This window comes from Amaranthus tricolor, chromosome 6, assembly GCF_026212465.1.
Source record: "Amaranthus tricolor cultivar Red isolate AtriRed21 chromosome 6, ASM2621246v1, whole genome shotgun sequence".
Classification (NCBI taxonomy): Eukaryota; Viridiplantae; Streptophyta; class Magnoliopsida; order Caryophyllales; family Amaranthaceae; genus Amaranthus; species Amaranthus tricolor.
The window spans coordinates 28,661,406-28,683,761 of NC_080052.1; the positions used below are offsets into that span (position 1 = coordinate 28,661,406).

Sequence of the window (22,356 nt, forward strand, 5' to 3'; positions counted from 1 at the left end):
GTGTGGGGGGCATGAGAGGGCGTGTTAGAGTATATAACATATAATATGACCTCAAGCCCTCAATCATAAGCTTAATCTTTTGGTTGAATTTGTTTCTTAAAAGTTTATTGTTTATTTGTCATCTATCCGATTTCAAGTCATGTCTTGACCCATCGGTTCAAGTGTCGCTCAATGATAATAAGTTCACGGGTATGAATACAATGTGGTATTTAAATTCCCAACTACACTGCATGTCTGAGTTATGCATAACTAATAATAGAATAAACCGATCCAAACGTTGTTTTGATGAACTCACATGCAGATAGCTGGCAATATTCAGTTATTCATCGTTCAACTTTAACAATGCATTTTTATTTTAAAATTAGAATATAGGAGTACTATTTTATTTTAGGAAATTTTGTTAAAAATAATTTTCAACTATTATCCATCTGCTCAACATTATTCTACTATTGGATAACTCAAAATAAACCAAACTAATGATAACACTGAGGCTAACGGTCAAGGAACCAATTCAACCAAAAACTTAAGTTGATTGTTGAGGTCTCAGAATATGTTATATATTCTAACACAACCCCTCACACGAGAGCCCATTGGGCTAGAAATTTGGATACAGCACAGGCCCTCCGTCCTTATACCTAGAGCTAAATAATCCACTTTAAATGAGGGATGGTTGAGATTCAAACCTGTGACCTGTTGTCACGTTAGCTTTGATACCATGTCAAGAAACTAACTCAACCAAAAGCTTAAACTGATGGTTGAGGTCCCAAAATATATTATATACTCTAACACTTGAAGCTCCTTGTTTTTCACAGGTCTCGTGCAGAAAATCGATTTCACAAATTAGAAAGTTCTTACATCTCATCCCATACAATGTATTGGATACAATGCAATAAAATACTGTTTGTTTTGACACAATACAATTATGATGCTAGCTTGTCAGCTTAACCATCATCCAACAATAAATTACCTATTTGAAAAATGGTTTCAAACAGAAAACAAGGAAAGGGGTAAAAGAGAAGCTGAAGTGGATCAAAAGACACATCAAGACCACAATTGGAGTAGGAAGCATCCCTTAATGATAGAACACCCACAAAAGAATCACTAACAGTACCACAAAATCTAAATTCCTTCTCCCTTGGAAACCGAAATTAACCATGATCACAGCTCCAAGTCACATATTAAATCCTAACAAGAGATATCCAACCAAAAAGACATATTCCAGAACCAAAAGAAACAGCAGACAGAGTTTAGAGTGCAGGAGAGAACGAACAAACCACGGACGCAGAAGCACAGACCTGAAACCAGTGGCGAATCCAAAATGTTGGTTCAGCTTCTGTGCTGAACCAACTCGTTTGTCATTCTTTTGTGTTATGTGTTACGCAATTCAACATAAGGTTTTTGGTAAAATGACCTAAGCCATGGCCTAGGTAGGGCCGAGCCTTGAATTTCCCGCCAAAAAACAAGGAAATAGATACGAACCAACTGCAAAGCATTTGGCCATATCACTATTTCAAAGGAGCTGTTTCTAAAGTAAGGTAAAATGGAGAAATCTTCGTGAATTGGTTGGTGTGATCATTGAGACGAAGCTTGCTCCATTTGAAGGACTAGCATAGCCATTTTGTTGGCGAGTAAACAAATCTCTTACATTTGCATGTACTCGTTTTATAAATGTGGAGGTAGCTTCTAGGCGCCGAGTAATGTAGCTATGGCTCGGGGAATGGGAAGGGCTTGCATTTATATCATCATTTGCCAAAATAGTGGCAGCTCCTGCATATAGAATTGTAATCTTGCTCTATTAGATTCAATGCTTTCTTGTTTATTTCTTTTAATACATATACTAAAATACTTCTATAGAACATGAACAATAATTTCTAACTTCCGAACAGAAGGGTTCTTACTAGTCTTTTCAGCTTTCTTCCTTTTGAAAATCCTAAAAACTTTTGTTTCACCACTACTAGTCGTTGATTCAGTACTTAATTTCTCCGTCTTCACACTGCATCATCAAAACATATTAGTTTTTCTTTCGGAAAGTTCTTTTGTTGTTGAGCTGTTTCATAATTTGTTGCTATTGTTAAGCAACATCCATTTTGGAAATTTTTGGTCAAAATAATTTGTTGGTTGTTGGCCGCTTATTTATAAAAATGTGGGTCAAAAAGTCAATAGCCAATGAAGCAAACAACTCATTGTATTTTTTGGTTTTCGCCTAATGATCAGGTTTTCAGTTGGCTTACAAAAGTCTTTTTAGCTATTTTAACCAACCAAAAACCAACCAATGATCCATTCACCAAACCAAATTATTTGACCTTGCCGAGAGGAAAACATAATAATTATTGCATTTTCTTTATGGTGACTCCAAAGAAAGTATAAATGGTGTACCTGACAAAAGATACTAGATTTTCCGGTAGGACTGCTTCTTCAAATTCATAATTTGAGGAATGTGTCTCTTCCCGCTCCACATCCTTGAACCAGAAGCGATTCCCTCTAATTTTAATTTTCTTGGAAATTCTAAATTCTCCAGTTTGACTAACAATAAGAGGCAACTCTGTTAGTTTCTCACAGTTCCAAACAGAGAAACTATGAAAGACAGGCCAATCAAGTTGCTTCTCAGAACATATGGAATTTAGCTGAGGGAGATCGATTAATACTAACTCCAGCAGCCGTGGAAGATGGTAAGATAGAGTTATGGTTGTATCAAGATGGGCATCCACAACAGGCCTTATTAACGCTTTCATTGACCAGCACTGCCTAACAGATATCTTTTCAAGGTTACAGAGACAATTCAACATCTCAAAAGAGAAAAGATATTCTAACCCACTGTAGTCAAACACATTGAGGACCTTCAAATTCTGAAACCTAATACCAGTTTCCTTAAGCGTCTTCAGACTTTGGCTGTGCATTGTTAAATACAGCTCTAAGGTGCCTTCTGGTAGTTGATTAACACGGTAATCATCAATCAAAACTATGCTGTTCCTACTGACGTTTCCATTGGTGCAGAAACCACCAACATAATATTTAAAACTAGGGGAACAATGGTGTCTTCTTGCCCTTACAAATGCATTCATATAGTCGTTGAACATGGTTACATTGAAGAAGTTGAGTTCAAGAATGGTTAAACCTTCTAAGCACGCAAGCTCCTCAACACAAGCATCTCTGGAAAATGAACTTATCACTTGCTTTGATCTCCAGTAACAACCCTTTGCATCATCCATAACGATTAACAATTCTTGCAAACATGGTAATGAACCAACCAATTCAGCAGGGAATTTAGTCAACTTAGAGTGTGAAAGATCAAGGCGCTTTAATTTTTTCAACCTCTGCATCCCAGCAGGTAAGTTTTCAAGAGGGGTTCCAAACAAATCAAGTACAATAAGTTCCTCTAGGTTAGACAAATCAGGCAGGTGTTTCAGACTAGGGCAATGACGTAAAAGAAGTACTTGGAGAAGTTTCAAGGTACAAGCTGATGGTGGAAGGAATGAAACATGAGTGTAAGATAGGTCTAAGACTTTAAGCTTTGGCATACCAGTGAAAAAATCAAGTGAAAACCAATCAAGTGGGTTATATTGGAGTAGCAATGTAGACAAGTTTGGAAAATTAGGCTTTTTTGAGGGTGCTTTAAGTTGATTGTGCATAAATGATGCTCGTTTGATCTTTCCACACTGATCATCAATTGTGGGTAAGACCAAAAGATTATCACCTGCATTGATGAAGAAGTCATTATCTTGTTTGCTTATAATATTTACTGCCATATCGTGCAATAAGCCAAGCATCTTGACCCACTCTTGAGAGCCATTTGAATCAACAGCCTCCAAGAGACGAGCATCTTTGAGTTCTTTCAAAACTTTCATCCCCAATTTCCTCTTTTCTTCTAATGACTCAACATATATATCCAATAGACCTTCCCAGATCCAATAATCTATCAGCTGCTTTGCTTCAATTGGAATACCTTTTGGGTACAAGGCACAGTACAAGAAACATTGTTGGTATTTCTCCTCCAGTCTCTTATAACTGTATTCCAAGCGTTCAAACTGCATTGCAGTAGATGGTGTTGATCTAGCCCGGCTACTCAACCTTTCTTGAAGTGCAATACTAATTTCATCCAAGCTTTGACCCTGTACTTCTCTCAAATGCATTCCCAATATGAGAACTGCTAATGGCAATCCTGCACAATCTTCTATTGCTTTTTCCTGAATCTCGCTATCTACAAGGAAAAGGCTGTCACCAACAGTCCTCTTTAAAAAAGCCAAAGTATCAACGCTAGAGAGTGGTTTTATTTCATAGTACTCATTTTTCACAATTCTTGGGCACGCAAATCGAGATCTAGAAGTAAGGATGACCTTGCATACCACTTCCCCATTATCAGACTCTGGAATTCCAATCTCTTGAAGAGAATAATCATCCCATAAAAAATCAAGAATCACCAAACATTTCTTCCGTAGCACAAACTCATCACGCAGTTTTAAAGCTCTACTTGCATCATCACTAGTGTCAGGGAGCGTTATATTTAAGCTCCTAGCAACCTGCTCTTGAAGAATCTTGAGCTGAACACCAAATTCAGCAGCTACCCATATAACATAATCAAATGAATTACACTCATACAAAGCTTGGTTATATATAGCTTCTGCAACAGCTGTCTTGCCAACACCAGCTATGCCATGAATGCATAATACTTTAACGTTTTGTTTTTGGGTTAGGCTCTTCCATATGTTCTCAATATCAATATTTCTAGTTCTCACCACAGTTTCATTACAAGCTCGTTGATATCCCCTCACAACAGGCTTCATTCTAACACACCTATTCTTTTCAATTAACTGATCAAATATACTGATTTCTCGTTCAATGGCTGCGCTTGCAGCACATCGACGACAACAGTCGGGCAAGAAGCCATTCATACATCTACCATCTATGCTTCTTCTAAGATTTTCTATATCTACTTTGTTGAGGGAATCTTCAGCTTCTCTCATCCAATCTTTCACATCAGTTAGAAGAAAAGTTGTCCCATTTGCTTGTGCTTGCAATCTATTAAGCATCTCTCTTGCTTCTGCAATCTTTGTCTTCAGGTTTTCCAGATTACTTCGACGTTCCTTAAACCTATGAGGGACATATTCTTCCCGGACCCAAGCAGCAATAAGACCAGTAACTAATCCACCGACTGCAGTCAGGAAAGGCGCTGCAGCCATATAATTTTAATGCAGCGCATAGAAACAGAAATTCATTAATAAATAATATTTTGTACAAAGACCATTTGAACTTCACACAATCCAATAGCATCATGGGAAAAAAAAGGGGGAAAAGTTGGGCAAGAAAGGGAAGTAAAAGTTGAAAGTTCACCAGAAAGGCTACAGGTAGCATCGCAAGCATAAGTATATGAAAGAAAATGGATTCCATATAAGATCAAGTATTAAACAACTTGTGGTCTTTTGGGTGTTTGGTTTGAGAGAAAAGAAAATTTGGAAAAACTAATTCTCTATTTTCCCTTTTTTGACAAGAGATTGAAGTTGAAAAGCTTGGTTGGAAAAGGGTTTACATCTATTTGCAAACATTTTCCTTGAGTATTGGAAGAAAACCAATTTCCTTTCGGTCTTTCATCCATAACATTCTCCATTTTCTCCAAGTAAAAGAAAACTAATCCTCATTTGCATTTTAAAATAAAAAGCTTTCACGGAAAACTAATTTCTAAAATTTTACAACAATATTTCACTACCCCAATGTGCAATGCCATTAAAATGGCTTATGCTTAGGAGGGGCTTTGAAGTCGGATTTATGCAATCCATAAAATTTATTTCCTATTGACCCCACAATGCTTTACCACTCTCTTTTAAGCATTTCCTACATTTTCTCTTCTCCTTCCTTGTCCTCACAATCCATTAGCTACCAGTAAGTGTAAGAACATTATTATTATCTTTACATTGCACAGATTTATAACTAACTTAAACGAAAGATTTGAGTAGTCAATAGAAGTAAATACATACTTGCAAAGGCAGCCAGCGGCATTTTCTTTGATTTTCTACTACAAGCCGGGTTTACTGTTGAATGTTAATAATAGCAGCAATACTGAATATGATTTTACCAAACAGTTGGAAAGCCGAGTGGATTCAGATCCCATGCATCTACAAATGAAGTCAATTTTCTTAGTATAGAAAGCACTTCAGCATGTGAATTAAATATCAATAAAGAGCACACTAACTAAGTGTTATATTAAACACTGCTACTATATATGATTTCATTGAAAGTGTAAAAGGAAGCAACTCAATCAAAAGCTAAAACTTATGGTTGAAGCCAGTGTATGTTATATACTTTATCACGCTCCCTTATACCAAGGAAACAACACAACTAAAAGCTTAAGCTGATGGTTAAAAACACAAGATATGTTATATACTCCAATAACATATATGTTCATTTAGTGACTTGACCTAAGACCCCGTCCCAAAGCATGAGATCTTAGGTTCAAAGTTTCAAAACCCTTCCAATCCTTAATGTATAAATTACTAGTCAGAATAAGACATGAAGCATTTCTCCCTATGTTTTTGGAATACTTGAACAACATTTCTATATGAATATCGATGTAAATTTCACATAACCATGAAACTGGTTGATTCTTACAGAATAATAAAAAAAATGCAAGGTAAATTAACAGAGGAATTCAAACCTTGCAGAGGTGATTGGTGGAACTAATTTCCAACCTAACTAACTTTTAAAACTCTTCAACACCAAAGCAGATAGTAATTTTTCTTTTGTGGAAACTAGAAAGCTACATAGCATGTACGTACGATGTTTGTTAGCATAAGTAAGTAATTAAGTATTTATAATAAATGATCAACTGCAGTTTATTACAGGAAAATGGATGATTTGTGCATGATTAACCAAATAATAATTTCTAAACTTTCAAATAATAGTAGTGAATGTGTTTATGCCAACTCTCATGCACGTATCTTCATCATAATTCCCTAAAAAAGATTCTTCTTTCTAACAATTATGATAATCTGAAGTTATAATATTAACTAATAACTACTAATTTGCAGAACTAATTAAGGGAATGTTTGGCATAACTAATAACTACTCATTTAAAACACTCCATTCTTGTTATTTGCACACCAAGCATTTGTGTACCATTGTCAAATCTTAAGAGTGTCCCTTACTATTAAAAGCACGAGTCACCAAATTTGTTCCATCATGGTTTGGAGTTTAAAATTATTCTACACTTTAAATGTTATATAACACCCTGATCAAGACAAACAACACTCATCAAGGCACACTCTTTTCGCATTTGGGACGGTTTAGTAGGCAACAACAAGCCGTACGTACTTGAATGGGCAAGAGAAGAGACCAACAATTAGTCAATTACTAATACTCACACTTGCAATATTTGGTCAAGTGGTTTAGATCAAGACAAGGTATATTAAGTATAGGAGGCAGCCGACACTGCTATACATCCATTATTCTTTTACCAAGAATCGATTTTAATTTAGTGATAAATTATTTATTTGTCTCATATAATATGTGATTTTTAAATAGATTAAATTAAGAAAATACCTTCTACATATTATTTCTTGGCCTGTGTCATATATATAAATTTATTATTTTATTAAACATTTTTATATTATAAATGTAGAAATATAATGATTATTTTGAATTTTCTGCAAAAGACAAATATAATATTGAAATTACTACAAAACCAGAATGATGATTTGAGAAAATATTAAAACAGACTTAATTCAATTTTACACGAAATTAGATGTCTGGATTCCAAAATTTTGTTCAATAATGACTGATTTTTTTTTTTTTTTTTTTTTTTTTATAATCCATGATAGCTCTAATCCCAACTCATATCAAATGTACTTGTTATCAAAAAATAATGAGCCAAACCAAATCCAATCATGAATAAGCCAATAGGTTATAATCTTTGGCAAGGAAGTTGTATGATTATTAGTTAAGTAGGTTAATTAATTAAACTCACTCAATAAGAACAAAAAAATATTGGCATTAGAATGTACTAATTAGGAAAAACTTGTTTTGGCTTACTTGGAATGGTCATATAATCTAGGCATTGTTTTTGGCTTACATGATAGGGTAATCAATCTAGGCATGGAATTAACACATTCATATATTGGAGTATTATATGTATAATTTCATCATGTAATTTAAAATTTAATATATTAAATTTATCTAGTGGTAGAAAACTTTCTTCTCCACTCTTGTATATAATATAGATTCTATTCTCATCAAATAACTACATGAGTTATCGTTTCTCCCTTCAGTTTGTTGCCATATATTATTTTAGAACTTATCTATTTAATCAAATTCTTATATTTTCATATGTAAAATTTTTGTGTGATTATGCCCTTTTCATCTCTTTTAATTTGCTACGATGCCTATTTATGAAATGATACATTTGAATTAATGGGTATAGACATATTCTCTTATCTTGTCTCAATCATAAATTCTTTTTTTTTTCCTCTATAAAATATTATATCCATTCGAAAATACTTACACCTAATTATAATATATTATGTGGAAAATATCACTATAAGTTTATCTTATTTATTCACTAACTATCAATTAAAATTAAAAATAACCCATAAATATATAGCAATATTAAAAAACAAAAACATTGAGAAAAATGTATCCATTTAACTTAAACAAATTCTTAGTACATCACAATTCCAAATAAATTATCTCAAATTTCTCTTTCTGACCTGAATTGTGGCATGGGGATGGGGCCCTTGCTATATGGAGAAGTCACACAATAATTTATTTTTACAAGAAGTCACCCCTTGATGCTAGCAAAAAGGAATCAAACCACATATTCCTTCAAGCTTGCTTAAAGAATAATGAGTGAAATCATTTTGACTTAATTACTTCTTACCATATATGCAAATTTTGTAATAAAAGTATATAATATAATCTTTACTAAATATGGGCAAAAATATCATTTCTCTTAGAAATAGACTTGGATCTTCTATGTAACCTTTCTCACCCAATAAAGAAAAAAAAAAAAAAAAAAAAAAAAAAAAGAAAAACCAAACATTCACTTTTAATGGATAATCGTGAACAAAATTTTAACAAAAAGATTAGACCAACATTACAAAATGGTCTAAAAATATAAGTTAAACAAAACACTCATTTATGTCATACATGATTTAATTTTTCTATTATATATAATACACAGAGTTTTAAATTAAATGATTCGGATCAGAACTTAGACGAGCACAAGCCTATATTCCCTTGAACAAAGGTTGAGGAAGGCCATTGATGGCAACGGCTGCGGTGGTGGCACCTCGGCTGCTGCCGCCTTGAAACAAGCGTTTTAAGGTCTTAAGGTGACCCAAAACTTGTTTATAAACACCCATTTTAGTCTTAGCCATGTTAGACAACATAGTCTTCCTTAACCTCAACAATTTCTTACCAATTCTCAGCTTTAATTTGCTTATTCTTAGCCTTAACCAGCTAGAAGACCTTGATGATCTTCTTACTATAGGTTGATCAGCTTGCTTTAATGTCTTGTATATTAAAAATTGTGCTTCTCTATGATTTCTTTCTTCTGGGTCTTCTTTCTCCATCATAGTGTAACCATAACTTGTATTATTATTTCTCTTGAATAAATTTGCCATTTTAATATTTTCTTTTTTATGTAAAAAAGGAAGTACCAAAAAAGTTGGAGAAAGGAAGAGATTTTTGGTAGGAAGTATAGTGAGGAGGGAAAAAGAGAGGAGATTTGTTGGTGGGGAGGATGAATTGGGGGTGGGAAGGATTTTGGTTATTTATAAGTAGGATAAAGTGAGGTAGTCAAGTTTTAGGAAAAAAACATATTCTTATTATTTTTATTTTTATATTTATTATTATTAATATTATATTTTTTGGTTTAGAGAATTTCTACAAAGAAGGGAGAATATGGAATAAATCATTTTATAGGTGTGGATCAATACTATGTTATCAAGGTGTAGAATTCTCATTATTATTATAAATTTATCAGCGAGTTTTATATCAGACTGTTGCATTAAGAGACGAGCCATATAATTTTAAGAGAAAAAGTATACGATAGCCCAACAAAAATAATCTCGCTGTGTTTATCATTTAAAAATTTATGCATAGTGAATGGGGAGAGAGACGGAAAGAAGGTTAGTCAAAGAATGAATAATTAAGGATGGCATGGCAAACCATGTGCATACTCTTTATGTTTGAGCACTAAATAATGTGAGAAAAGAAAGGAAAAAGAAAAGAAATCACAAGGAAATAAATAGGAACATTTCAGAGCAATATAAAAGATTAATTAATGAAAATTAATTAAATAAACCCACTTGATGAGTAAAAATTATGATGGATTATACAGAAGTATTGGAAAAATAAAATTATTCCATATCGGTTGGAAGCTCGAAATTGGAGGTGTTAATCAAATGATTTATCATGAATTATGATCGCAATTTGGAAGTATTATTATCCAATAATATCATCCTTTTTCAATTAAATATAATTTATTGATTGAATGTCATAAATAGATTTACCTATAAAAAAGTTATAAATTCTAGTTTATGAAAACTTTCTAACAAAAAATATATTCACATTTTAACTCTGATTTCTATACTTGTCATCTTTCTTCGCTCTAAAACTGTCAATATTTAAATGTGCCTTTGAATTTGGATGAGAAAGAATTCAAGACTATTTAGATTTATATTGTTTCGCTAACATGTAAATGTTACAAATAATTATATTACATGCACATATCTTCACATGTGATATTACAAATGTTAATATCTTTTAACTTAAATTAGTGGGATTAAACATATTTATCTTTATCTTTATTAAGTTAAATTTGTCACACTATTTTTCTTCATTAAAGTATTGGACAAATCATATATACAATCTATTTGAAACACATTACTATTGTGAGTTTGACTATTGTTAAATGTATTTTATTTTTAAAAAACAAAATATGCTTATTAATTTGGCTATTCATGAGATCTAAGAATTCAAATCAGCTCAAAAATTGGAAAAAATTATAATTTAATAAGTCAAAGTTGAAAAAACTCCAACTTTTATTTCAAAGGCCAAATGTACCAAAATTTAATTTAAATTTTAACTCGTTATCATGTCTATTCGCTATTATTACATTCAATAAAAATTATATAAAAGTAATTTTTTATCAAAGTGGTAGCACATAGAAATATTATTTTAATAAACACCGTCATGATAATTTGAACCATGATCAACTTGAATTCGTAAGTCAAAGAGGAAGGAGTGAGAACACGACACAAAACTGCTGCTTCCATTACAGCCACGACCCCTTAACTTCCTAGCACTACCGTATCTTCGGAACTAATTGTGAACTAGCTAGAAAAAAAACCTTACTGTACCATTTATTCAAAATTAAAATTATTGTTCTTGACCAACGCTAATAATTATACTTCTTTTTTTTTCTCATTTATTTTTACATAGTTTTTAAAGTAAATTTTGAGCCTCAATGCCTCTAAATATCTATTATAAAAAAATATATATTAAGACAAATCTAATGAAATCTCACATGAATATATATAGATTTTAAAAATTTTAATTAAATTTATCTCTTTTTAAAGTGCAATATTTTAAAGTGCAATATTTTAAATAATTAAAGGACAAAAAAGGAGAAAGATTGTGAAAATTGTGTTATAAACTAAAAATTTTTTCTCCCAAAAAGGTAAAAGCCAACTATTTGAGTCAACTGCTTAAGCTAGTTATTTAAGTCCATTGTTATGGATGTGTTTGGTAAATTTAATTGTTTGCAGTTGGTTGTTTTCTGCTTATTAAAGAGAGTAAAACATCAAAAGTTAATTGAAAAAACTACTCCTATTAGTTTTTTTATTTTAATTCATAAGTTAGTACTTCTGTTGGTTTAAAACTCATTTATTATAATACATTTTTTTGACTGTTTAAAGAACGCCAAAAAAAATTGAATTGTGACACACACATATTGTTCTAATTTGGAGGTCACTTTCAAAAGCTTGAAGAGACAAATGACTTTAGTCATTGTGCTACTCATGGTCATGGATGGGATTATGCGCAATTTTTATTATTTGACTAGTACAGTCAATTTTTTAACTCTCAAGATATTCAAAACAAAATTATAAATAAAAAATTATTATTTATATTATTGGTTACTTAAATGCAATTCTTAATTTTAATATGTTTTTTTGACTATCTTTATGTAAGTCACTTACATTTTTTTATGACAAAAATTATTAATTTTTGTTTAAACTTTTATAAAATAATTTTACATATTTTTATGTTAACTTTGATTTTCAAGTGTATTGTTAATAGTTGTAATACTTTATAAAAATTAATATGATATTTATTTTTGTTAGCATAAATTGGTATGTTAGTTTTTAAATAAAGGGAAATTCTACATGGTAGCATCGAACTTTAACGAAACGTTAGTAGTAGTACTTTTGTAAGATTTTTCCACATGGTAGCATTCATTTTATGCCTTATCTAACTATCGTAATATTTTCTACTAAATTCTTGTCAATTTCCGTTTAATTTACCATTTTGACGTTTCCACCCTTATTAAGTATTAGTTGTTGTCCTTATAATTTTCCCTAAACCATTTTTATTCTCTCAAATATTTAATTCACCATTTTGACGTTTAAATCACCGTTTAATTTATCAATGCTCTCAAATTTTTAGGGCAAATTATGAAGACAAGAACCAAAACGAACGTCAAAATAGTGAATTAAACGAAAATTGACAAGAATTTAATGGAAAATGCTGCGACAGTTAGATAAGACATAAATTGGATGCTACCATGAGGAAAAATCTTGCAAAAGTGCTAAAACTAGCGTTTCATGAAAGTGATGCTACCATGTGGAATTTCCTTTATTTAAAAAACTCATAATTTTGTATTGTATACTCCAAGCACGAACCATTTTCCCTTTTATTCGATATCAACAAATAAAAGTGTATATATATAAAAAATTATATTAAATATATAATTATTTTTTTTGTGATTTATTTGTCATGAACTAAATTTTCAAAATTATCTGCACGCACGATGTAAAATATAATACAAATTATACAATGCATGTAATGTATACAACTATTTAGAGTGAAATGAAATATAAATATAATATAAAAGTTATTTCTTAAAGTTTTAATTTCTTAAATTATTCAAATATGTCGAAAAATTTAATAAAGTCGTATATTCGTAAGGACACTATTTAGTTTAATACTAATTTAATATAGATGATATAAGTAATACTTATATAACTTCAAACTAAATATATATTTCCTACTATGCAATTTAAATATTTTTAGATAATATCATCATGAAGCATCCCAATAAGCTAAGGTTCGTTAGCGGGATGTTATTTTATTAAATACATTCGCCAATTAGAGGATGATGTGAATTAACCGCTAATTTGATCACATCATGCTTCATGCCTAAATACATCATACGTTGTTACTTTTAATGCTGCATGTAAACTTTGCTTTCTTAATTTATTTAGTCAATAAGACTTACAAGTTACAACCAGCCATATTTTTCAACATTGCTTGAGAAAAATAGGTCATCTATGTTAAAATTGTTGAGTTATGATTGATTTTGATGATAATAAACAAATGATGATTATCAAACTAATATGTGTTAAGATGTGCATGAACAAGTTATAAGTTATGAATATGAAAGTTCTCAAGAACATCAATAACTAATTGAAGAGTTATTTTAAAGCATACAACAAAATCAATGAACAGTTTGTTTTTAAGAGATCGTACAGGAAAGATATCCGATCAAGTAGGATCGTTGATGAGAGTACGTAAAGACTTGGTCAAGGAAGTTGTGATTATATGTGATATCTAGAAAAACTGAAATCTGCTGAGGATGTTAAAGGGTAGATAGGAGATCTAAAGTTTCCAAATGATAGTTTGTTGTTTCGTGTTGATAAGTCAGAAACAATGCAATGTTCCCAGAAATCAAGTCTGAAAGCTTAAAGTCAAACTGAGAAATTCTGAAGAAAAGCTTCGGAGCCGAAGCCAATCACCAGAGACATGAAGATTCAAGTATGAGTGTACTAGGCTTCATGTAAGTATGATGAAACATAGAATATGTTAATACACGTGAAGGAACAAGAGTCTGTCCAGGAACAAGTAAGTTTAGGAACGAGTCAGTTTAAGAACATGTCACTGTCCCTAATAGAACGAGTATAAGTCAGTTTAGGAACACCCTAATGAATATATGGCTAACAGCTCTGCGTAAAACACAATAAGGTATAAAATGATAAAAATCATTTCTTTAATAATTTATTTATTATTAAAATGATTATTTTAAATAAGAAGTTAAAAGGATAAAATTTGCTATAAGTAGATCACATTTTATTAAGAGGTTTTTTATTTGAAATAATTAATGCCTTTAGAATAACTGTCCCTTAAAAAATAGAGTGAAAATAGGAGATTTTTACTCCATGTTTTACTAAGAGGTTTTTGTTTAAAATAATCAACTCCTTTAGTAAAATAATTTCTTAAAAAGTGGAATGAAAATAGAAGAGTTTTACTCCACTAGAGAAAACGCGTGGGACTTGTTTAATGGAGATATTTTAATTTAAGTTTGCTATTTTTTAGGAGAAAATATCTCATTTTTTAAATACTATTTTATCTAATTGTTTTATAAGAAAAAATATATATTTTCAAAATATGTTTTTATTAAATGTTGTTACATAAAATTGGATTATTTGAAAAGAATTTTTTATAAAACAAAATTATGTTTTACGTAAATTAAATTAGGAAAAGCGGTTATTGAAAAAGTAAAAGTCATAAGCACCACCCTTAAACATAGGAAAATGAGTGTTGAAGGGAATTAATTAACCAACATTATATTTCCACTTTTCTAAACTAAATTGTCATGGAAGTTATATAACTAATGGGAATTAGTGGGAAGTTAATTTGCCAAAAATAGCTTTTCTTATTTTTATATAAAGATTTCCTTTAATCAATTAGAATGTGAGTCTCCACAACTCCACCATGGGGTATTCACTCCTCAAGAGTGTTTACTTCATTAAAGGATGGATTTCATAAATATTGAGTTTCACGTAATATCCTAAATACATAATTGAAGTGATCTATTCCTAAAGTTCCTGTCATGTAATGAAATGTTCCGTTTCACAAGTATATTAATATGTTCTAAAGTTTCATCATGCGTAGAGTTTCATGCTCATCCAACGATGAGTTTGTATTTCGAGAGAAGTCTAGAGATTTGAGTGAACTCTTGTAATTTGGAGAAAAGAGAATTTGGAGAAGAGAGTTTGAGTGAACTCTTGTAATTTGGAGAAGAGGGAATTTGGAGAAGAGGGATTTAAGTGAATCCACAAAAGAAAGCTGAGAACTTAGAGTTAAGTTCAAGATGGCTTTATCTCGTGTTAGCTTGCTCGAAGCTGAGAGACTGGGAATAAGGGACTGTTCCCAGGGGCATTAAGTTTGGAGAGGAACTTAATAGGAGGCTAGTGACTCGTGATAGCTAGAGTGAAGCTGAGAGAAGAGAGAAGCTTTGTGTGAAGCAAGAGAAAGAGAAAGAAAAGTTGGTCTAGTTTCGTGTTTGTTTTATGTAATTGTAATAAATTGTCTAAAACATAGTAGAGAATTTGAAATCTCGAGGGGTCGTGATTTTTCCTTCTATTTAGGCTTAGAAGGTTTCCAAGTAAAATATTGTGTCTCATTCATTTATATTTTACAAGTTCAAGTCTTTAATTTCGCAAAAGATTTAAAAAACGCTATAAACGCTATAACTAGCTTATACAACAATTCAACCTCACTCCCTCCTGTAGTATCCATCTCAAATAACAAAAATAATCCAAACAACGTCACTAGCCAATTTATAAATTGTAAGCCGTTAGCTAGGCTCACACAAACTCTAGTCAAGCTTAAGTGCTCAACTAGTTCTGTTGAGATATCGTCTTTTATTGAGACAATCTCAAAATAAAAAAAGAATAAATTACTTAGAATAATCCAAGTTTTTCATGATTTTTCTACAATAATCCCACCTATTGATTAACTATGAATAATCCCAATTTTAGAGGGTATTTTCCTGTATGACCATATTTTTTTTCTTAAACTTTATTCGATATGCAAAGTCAAATTATAATTACATGGGTACAAATTAAACCTAGAACAAAGAATATAGGATAAAATGGGCTTATCTAGTGACAGAATCACTCTACAAAACTCTCCAAGGCATCATCACCTAATCATGTGTGTAAATCCAGGAAAAACTCACTCTACTCATTCATGATATATTAGATGTTTGCACTATCAACACTCAAATACCCGGGTTATTGGGTTCAATGTAAAGTTTTGGATTCAAACTCAAGCAAAAACCATATTTACAAGAATAACATAAAAGTCTTAATTCAATTATTTTCCATAATTTGAGTTTTGCAACAACCTAAGTCAATTCAAAGTAAAGTAAAAGCTACCTTAGGACAAGTCTTTAATATTGTTCTTTATACTAATTAAAGGATAAGATTAGCTAGCAAGCAATCAAGGGTGAAGCTATTCGTAAACAAAGGTCGGTTATGACTCAGCCTACTCCAAGAAATTGTAATATATGTAGAATTAAGCTCACAACAATTTTAACAATAGGCTAAAAATTTAGAGTATATAACATACCCTGAGACCTCAACCATCAGTTTAAATTGTTGGTTGAGTTGGTTCCTTGACATGTTATATAATTTTATATACTCTAACAATGTGATGCATACAATTCGTGTATCGGGCATGGGGAATAGGGTGAGTACGATAAAGATAGTTGCATAGTGTTGTATTCATGAGATAGTGAATATTGAGGATGATTTTGATTCATATACCCATGTGAGCAAGCATATGTATGAAATTTTACATGCCATTCGTGAAGGGTGGGCGGTGAATATAACAATTTCTAAGTGTCTATGACTATGTGGGAACTTGCTCGTTCATTTAGTTTCATTAGTGAAGCACTTTAATTTTATTTTTTTGAACTGGGGTGGTTATAGACTTATAACCTATTTTATTGGACTCGTCTCAAACTCTAACTTAAAAATTTAGGTTCTATTTTTTGAGATTAAATGTGGACCAAGTCTGTTTCTTGGTTCAAAAAAATTAAAAGACTTTAGGTTTGAGTTCAAGGTCTTCAAACTCAAATTAAACTGAAACCTACCCAAGACCTAAATCCGATCAATAAATCAACTCATAATCAATTTTTTAAACTCACTTTAAACCTACTTTGTACAATTCTGATTGGAACCTACACGTTTTTGTTGAACTCTTTGTTTTTGTTAGGGCTGTAAAAACGGGTTAAAAGGTCGGAAACAGGTCGGTCAAAAACAGGTTCGGTAAAAAACGGTCGGTCAAAAGCAGGTCGTATAAGTCTTTCGGTACCGGTCGGTATCGGTCGGTTTATTCGGTATCCGGTCGAATCCGGTTTTTTTCCTTGGCGGGTGTCGGTCGGTATGGGTCCGGTATTTATCGGTCCGGTCATTACCGGAAACAGGTCACATTCGGTCGGTCAAAAACGGTTTTTTGCAGGTCGTAATCGGTATACAGATCATAACCGGGCGGTCAAAATCGGTAATCGGTCGGTCACAATCGGTATGCGGGTCAGAATCGGTCGGTCACAATCGGTCGGTTTTGGTCGGTATCGGTTCAGTTCAATTTAGTTGAACCGGGATTCAGTTCTGTTCAGTTCAGTTTTGGTTGGTATCGGTTCGGTTCAATTCAGTTAAACCGATATTCCGGTTAATTTGGTTGATATCGGTTCAGTTCAATTCATTTAAACCATGATTTAATTCAGTTCAATTATGTTCCAATTATTCTGTTCCAATTTGGTAAAAAATCGCATCGTGTTGCCTCATAATGTCATTGATCATGCGTTTATCCATGATGGGAATGATATATAGAAGGTGGAACCTCACATCAAGTTTTATAGATGTCGTTAGGTTATGAGTTTTATGACATCAAATTCAACTAATCAACTCCGTCTAAGTTAATTAATAGATCATAACATGTTAATTGATCGACTTCATCTAATATCAATTAGACAATTACAATTTACAACAATAATATGTTATTAATGTCACAATGTAAGTTTGTTAGATTGTCTTAATAATATATCTTCATCACTGATTGAATTGACCTTCGTTTGTCCATGGGGTGTGTTATTTTAAGCTAATGTGATCAATCTATCTAATCAATCTAGCTGCCAGCGATCTAAGTTAATTGATTGGTTTTTCATTCTATTTCGTCCTATCTAAGTCAATCATGACAAGTTAACATGTAAATCCATCTACGTTGATATGTTTGATCATAGGTCTGGTTATTTCAACTTGATAAATCGATTATAATTAATTAATATATTTGATCATATCATGTTAATTATTTCTATTTGATAAATCAACTCGTGAATTATTCTAACGATTATCTTTTTGGGTGTAATTTATAGACTTTTCAATTTCAATATAGAATTATATAAATACCAATAACATTATAACATTGTTTTTTTTTGGCAAATAAAATAATAGTTGCATAATTAGAAGTATATATATATATATTTTAGAAATAAGAAAGAAAGAGGTTTATTTATTAAAATTAAGAAGTTTATTTAGAAACCATTAAATCAATGAATTACTCATATTTTAAAAAAAAATTTAGTTGTAAAATAAATTATTTTAGATATAATCATATAATTGTCCAATTTGATGATAAAATAAATAAAGAGTTCTAAATTTTAATTTTACTCAAGTTAAAAAGGACAATGCCCTAAGGTTGTGTTTGAAGACAAATATTTCATTTCAAATTATAGATTTTAATTATGAAATCATTAATGAAGAATTTGATTATAACAAGGTTTGAAACGTCATTTTCAAATCCTCATTTTATAATAATGGTGGAATTGATTCAAATTCAAATTTCAAATTTTTTATTTGCTAAACACTAAATTTGAGTCAAATTTATATTTTCAAATAAAATTATCACTTCTAAACATAGCATAAAAGAATTACATGTTCATGTTGTGTTTGCTAATGTTAGCTTTATTGCTAATGATTTTGAATATTTTATTTTCATTTGTAGAACGTAACAATGTACGTAGCTCACTAAGTCACTGACTTGTTAAACTGGCCTCAAAAGGGGTTAGTAAATGGGAATAAGTTTCCTATTTAACTATATAATAATAATAAAAAAAAAAACTATTTAAGGATGGAAGATTTATCCTATATGCGCATATACTATTCTTTTGGGTTTATCTATTAAAAGAAACTTATTCCCATTTACTTACACCTTTTGGGTTTTCCTTAATTAATAGATAAACCGTTATTTGCATAACTGCATTGCAACTTGCCTTGCGCGTTCCTTCGTTCGTGACTGTTCTTTCAACAAAAATTTACAGCAATTTATCAAAACCAAATGCAAAAGTAAAGCCAACTTTAATTTTCCAGGTATGTATTGTGCAATCTCTACTGTGATTTTGATTCATATTAATAAATCATTTGTTGCTTGATTCAAGATTTAACAACAATTTTACATTGATCTTCTTGGATATAATAGTAATCTAAAACAATTTCTCATCATTTTCATTGATACAATTGTATCATTACATACAAATTTTATCTGTATAGGATTATTTCATCTTGCTTAATTTGTGGTATTATAATTTATGATGCATGATTATCCTATGAATTCCGTCAGAATATTCGCTGCGAATCCATTCTTAGATGAACAGTTAATTCAGTGAAATTACAGTGACAGTATTAGGGTTCAGTCGAAAGAACTTGGTGCAAGTTTCTTGAATTACATTCTTGATCGAAACTGAGTGGCGGTTCAAATACATAACAATTTATAATTAGGTCCGATATTATAACATTTTTTCGTAATTTTAATTTAGGTCTAAAAACAAGTAGTTGAATTTTTTTTTATATGAAAGATAGGTTCTATTTATGAAATATGAGAAAAAAAATTACATTATGTTATATATAAGATATCCTAGCTTAATCATTAGCTTAAACTTTTGGTTGAGTTGATTTCTTGATATGGTATCAGAAGCCAACGTGACAAGAGGTCACAGGTTCGAATCTCAACTATCCCTCATTTAAAGTGGAATATTCAGCGCCTATGCGCATCCACACTTCTAGCCCAGTGAAATCTCGTGTAAGGAGATGTGTTAGAATATATAACATATTCTGGAGCCTCAACCATCAACATAAACTTTTAGTTGAGTTGGTTCCTTGACACATCATCAAACGTACCAAACCCTATCACTAACCCCTTTTGATCGAGGCCAGTTTAACAAGTCAGTGACTTAGTGAGCTACGTACATTGTTACGTTCTACAAATGAAAATAAAATATTCAAAATCATTAGCAATAAAGCTAACATTAGCAAACACAACATGAACATGTAATTCTTTTATGCTATGTTTAGAAGTGATAATTTTATTTGAAAATATAAATTTGACTCAAATTTAGTGTTTAGCAAATAAAAAATTTGAAATTTGAATTTGAATCAATTCCACCATTATTATAAAATGAGGATTTGAAAATGACGTTTCAAACCTTGTTATAATCAAATTCTTCATTAATGATTTCATAATTAAAATCTATAATTTGAAATGAAATATTTGTCCTCAAACACAACCTTAGGGCATTGTCCTTTTTAACTTGAGTAAAATTAAAATTTAGAACTCTTTAATTTATAGCTGCTGCGGTCAAACATAATTTTCATATTTAGAATCACCCTGTTGAAACTAGTTTCTTGAGTGGTTTATTGAAGAATGTTTTAGTATGGCATGTGAACTTTCTGTTCATTTTATTTAGAACTTGTTCATTGCAGTCTGAGCCAGTGTAGTGTAAGAGGAAATTCAATAGTGGCTATGTAAAGCACAAATTTCTGCATGGAAATTTGGCTAATCTAGCAAATAATATTGTTATTGTCCTTGATCTGTGTGTCGTCAGACAAGTAAAAAAAAGGGATTTCACTCGAATATGTTTTTCCTTATGTAGAAAGAACAAGATGTACTGCCAATTTATGTATTAGTATATTTTGATCTGAATCCTTCTGTTGATATATTTTGTTTTCTAGAAAATTAGAGCATAATCTACTTCTGGTTTCTGTAGTAGTTTACAAGCATTTGCATAACATCTTAAACTTAGTACTAGAACTTGGATTTGATGTGCAGTTTGAGGCAACTGATGGAGCAAGGTACAAACACAGCATCATCAACAGAGATGCCACCGAAGAGGAAACGTGGCCGTCCTAGGAAGTCTAGACCTCCAGTTACTGCTATACAAGGGGAGAGATCGGGTTCAACCACACCCACAACAAACATCCCATTGAGTTTCAAAGAGCGTGTTGAAGAAGGCGAAGATGATTGTAACAATGATGAAATGGTGGGGCAGATGGTTACAGGAATTATCGAGAATGATTTTGATGGAGGGTATCTCCTAAATGTTAGAGCTGGGGACAACAATGTATGTTTGAGAGGTGTTGTGTTTAAGGAAGGTTGTGTTGTTCCTGTTACCCCTGAAAATGATATTGCTCCTGATGCTAAGATGTATAAGAGAACCGAATATCCGATCCCTATGGTGAACTCTAGCTCTATAGTAGGGCAGACTGCTGATATTTCTTTGAATCCAACGGAAAATATTGAAAATCAACAACAAAAGGTTTTGTCTGAGGATGTCACCCGAAATGAAGATCAGTTACGTGCAATTGGGAAATTAGATGATATGGAGCAACAGGAGAATTTTTTGGATGATCTGAAGAAATTGGAGAAGGTATTAGATGATAAGGAACGGGAGGAAAAGATATTGGATGACGTAGATGAAGAGCAACATGTGAAGTTATCAGATGATCCGAAGGAACAGGACAAGAAGCTACCGGATGATTTAGATGAAGAGCAACATGTGAAGTTATCAGATTATACGAAGATACAGGAGAAGGTATTGGATGATAAGGAACAGGATAAGAAGCTAACGGATGACATAGATGAAGAGCAACATGTGAAGTTATTAGATGATCCAAAGGAACAGGAGAAGGTATCGGATGATATGGAACACGACAAGAAGCTGTCGGATGACATAGATGAAGAGCAACATGTGAAGTTATCAGATGATCTATTGGATGATAAGGAACCTGACAAGAAGCTATTGGATGACATAGATAAAGAGCAACATGTAATGATATCAGATAATTCAAAGAAACAGGAGAAGGTATCGGATGATATGGAACAGGACAAGAAGCTATCGGATGACAAAGCTGAAGAGCAATCTGAGAAGTTATTAGACGATAAGTTTCAGCAGGAGAAGTTATTAAAAAGAGATGAAAAATCGGAGGGTCTGATTGACTCGTCAGAGTCTCCTAGGAAACGGCAAAAGAT

General features: G+C 31.7%; 2 protein-coding genes across 2 annotated transcripts; both read right to left on the minus strand.

Annotated features, from left to right (window-relative positions):
- Window positions 1-121: 121 nt before the first annotated feature.
- On the minus strand, window positions 122-6,005 carry LOC130814988 (probable disease resistance protein At4g27220). Its single transcript, XM_057681306.1, has 4 exons — window positions 5,970-6,005; window positions 2,377-5,167; window positions 1,899-1,993; window positions 122-1,767 (listed from the first exon to the last, which is right to left on the minus strand). The coding sequence occupies exons 1-4, from the start codon at window positions 5,989-5,991 to the stop codon at window positions 1,526-1,528; spliced, it is 3,150 nt and encodes a 1,049-aa protein (XP_057537289.1). The 5' UTR covers window positions 5,992-6,005; the 3' UTR covers window positions 122-1,525.
- A 3,207-nt stretch (window positions 6,006-9,212) lies between these two features.
- Window positions 9,213-9,608, minus strand: LOC130815748 (uncharacterized). The gene has a single exon (XM_057682231.1). The coding sequence runs from the start codon at window positions 9,606-9,608 to the stop codon at window positions 9,213-9,215; it is 396 nt and encodes a 131-aa protein (XP_057538214.1).
- Window positions 9,609-22,356: the final 12,748 nt, after the last annotated feature.

Excerpts from the sequence above, each read along its gene's own strand:
- LOC130814988 (XM_057681306.1), bottom strand. The coding sequence starts at position 5,991 with ATGCCGCTGGCTGCCTTTGCAA. Across the intron at positions 5,168-5,969 it reads GCCGCTGGCTGCCTTTGCAA|CGCCTTTCCTGACTGCAGTC; the intron begins GTATGTATTTAC and ends ATATGGCTGCAG. Across the intron at positions 1,994-2,376 it reads AATCTAGTATCTTTTGTCAG|TGTGAAGACGGAGAAATTAA; the intron begins GTACACCATTTA and ends TTGATGATGCAG.
- LOC130815748 (XM_057682231.1), bottom strand. The coding sequence starts at position 9,608 with ATGGCAAATTTATTCAAGAGAAATAATAATACAAGTTATGGTTACACT.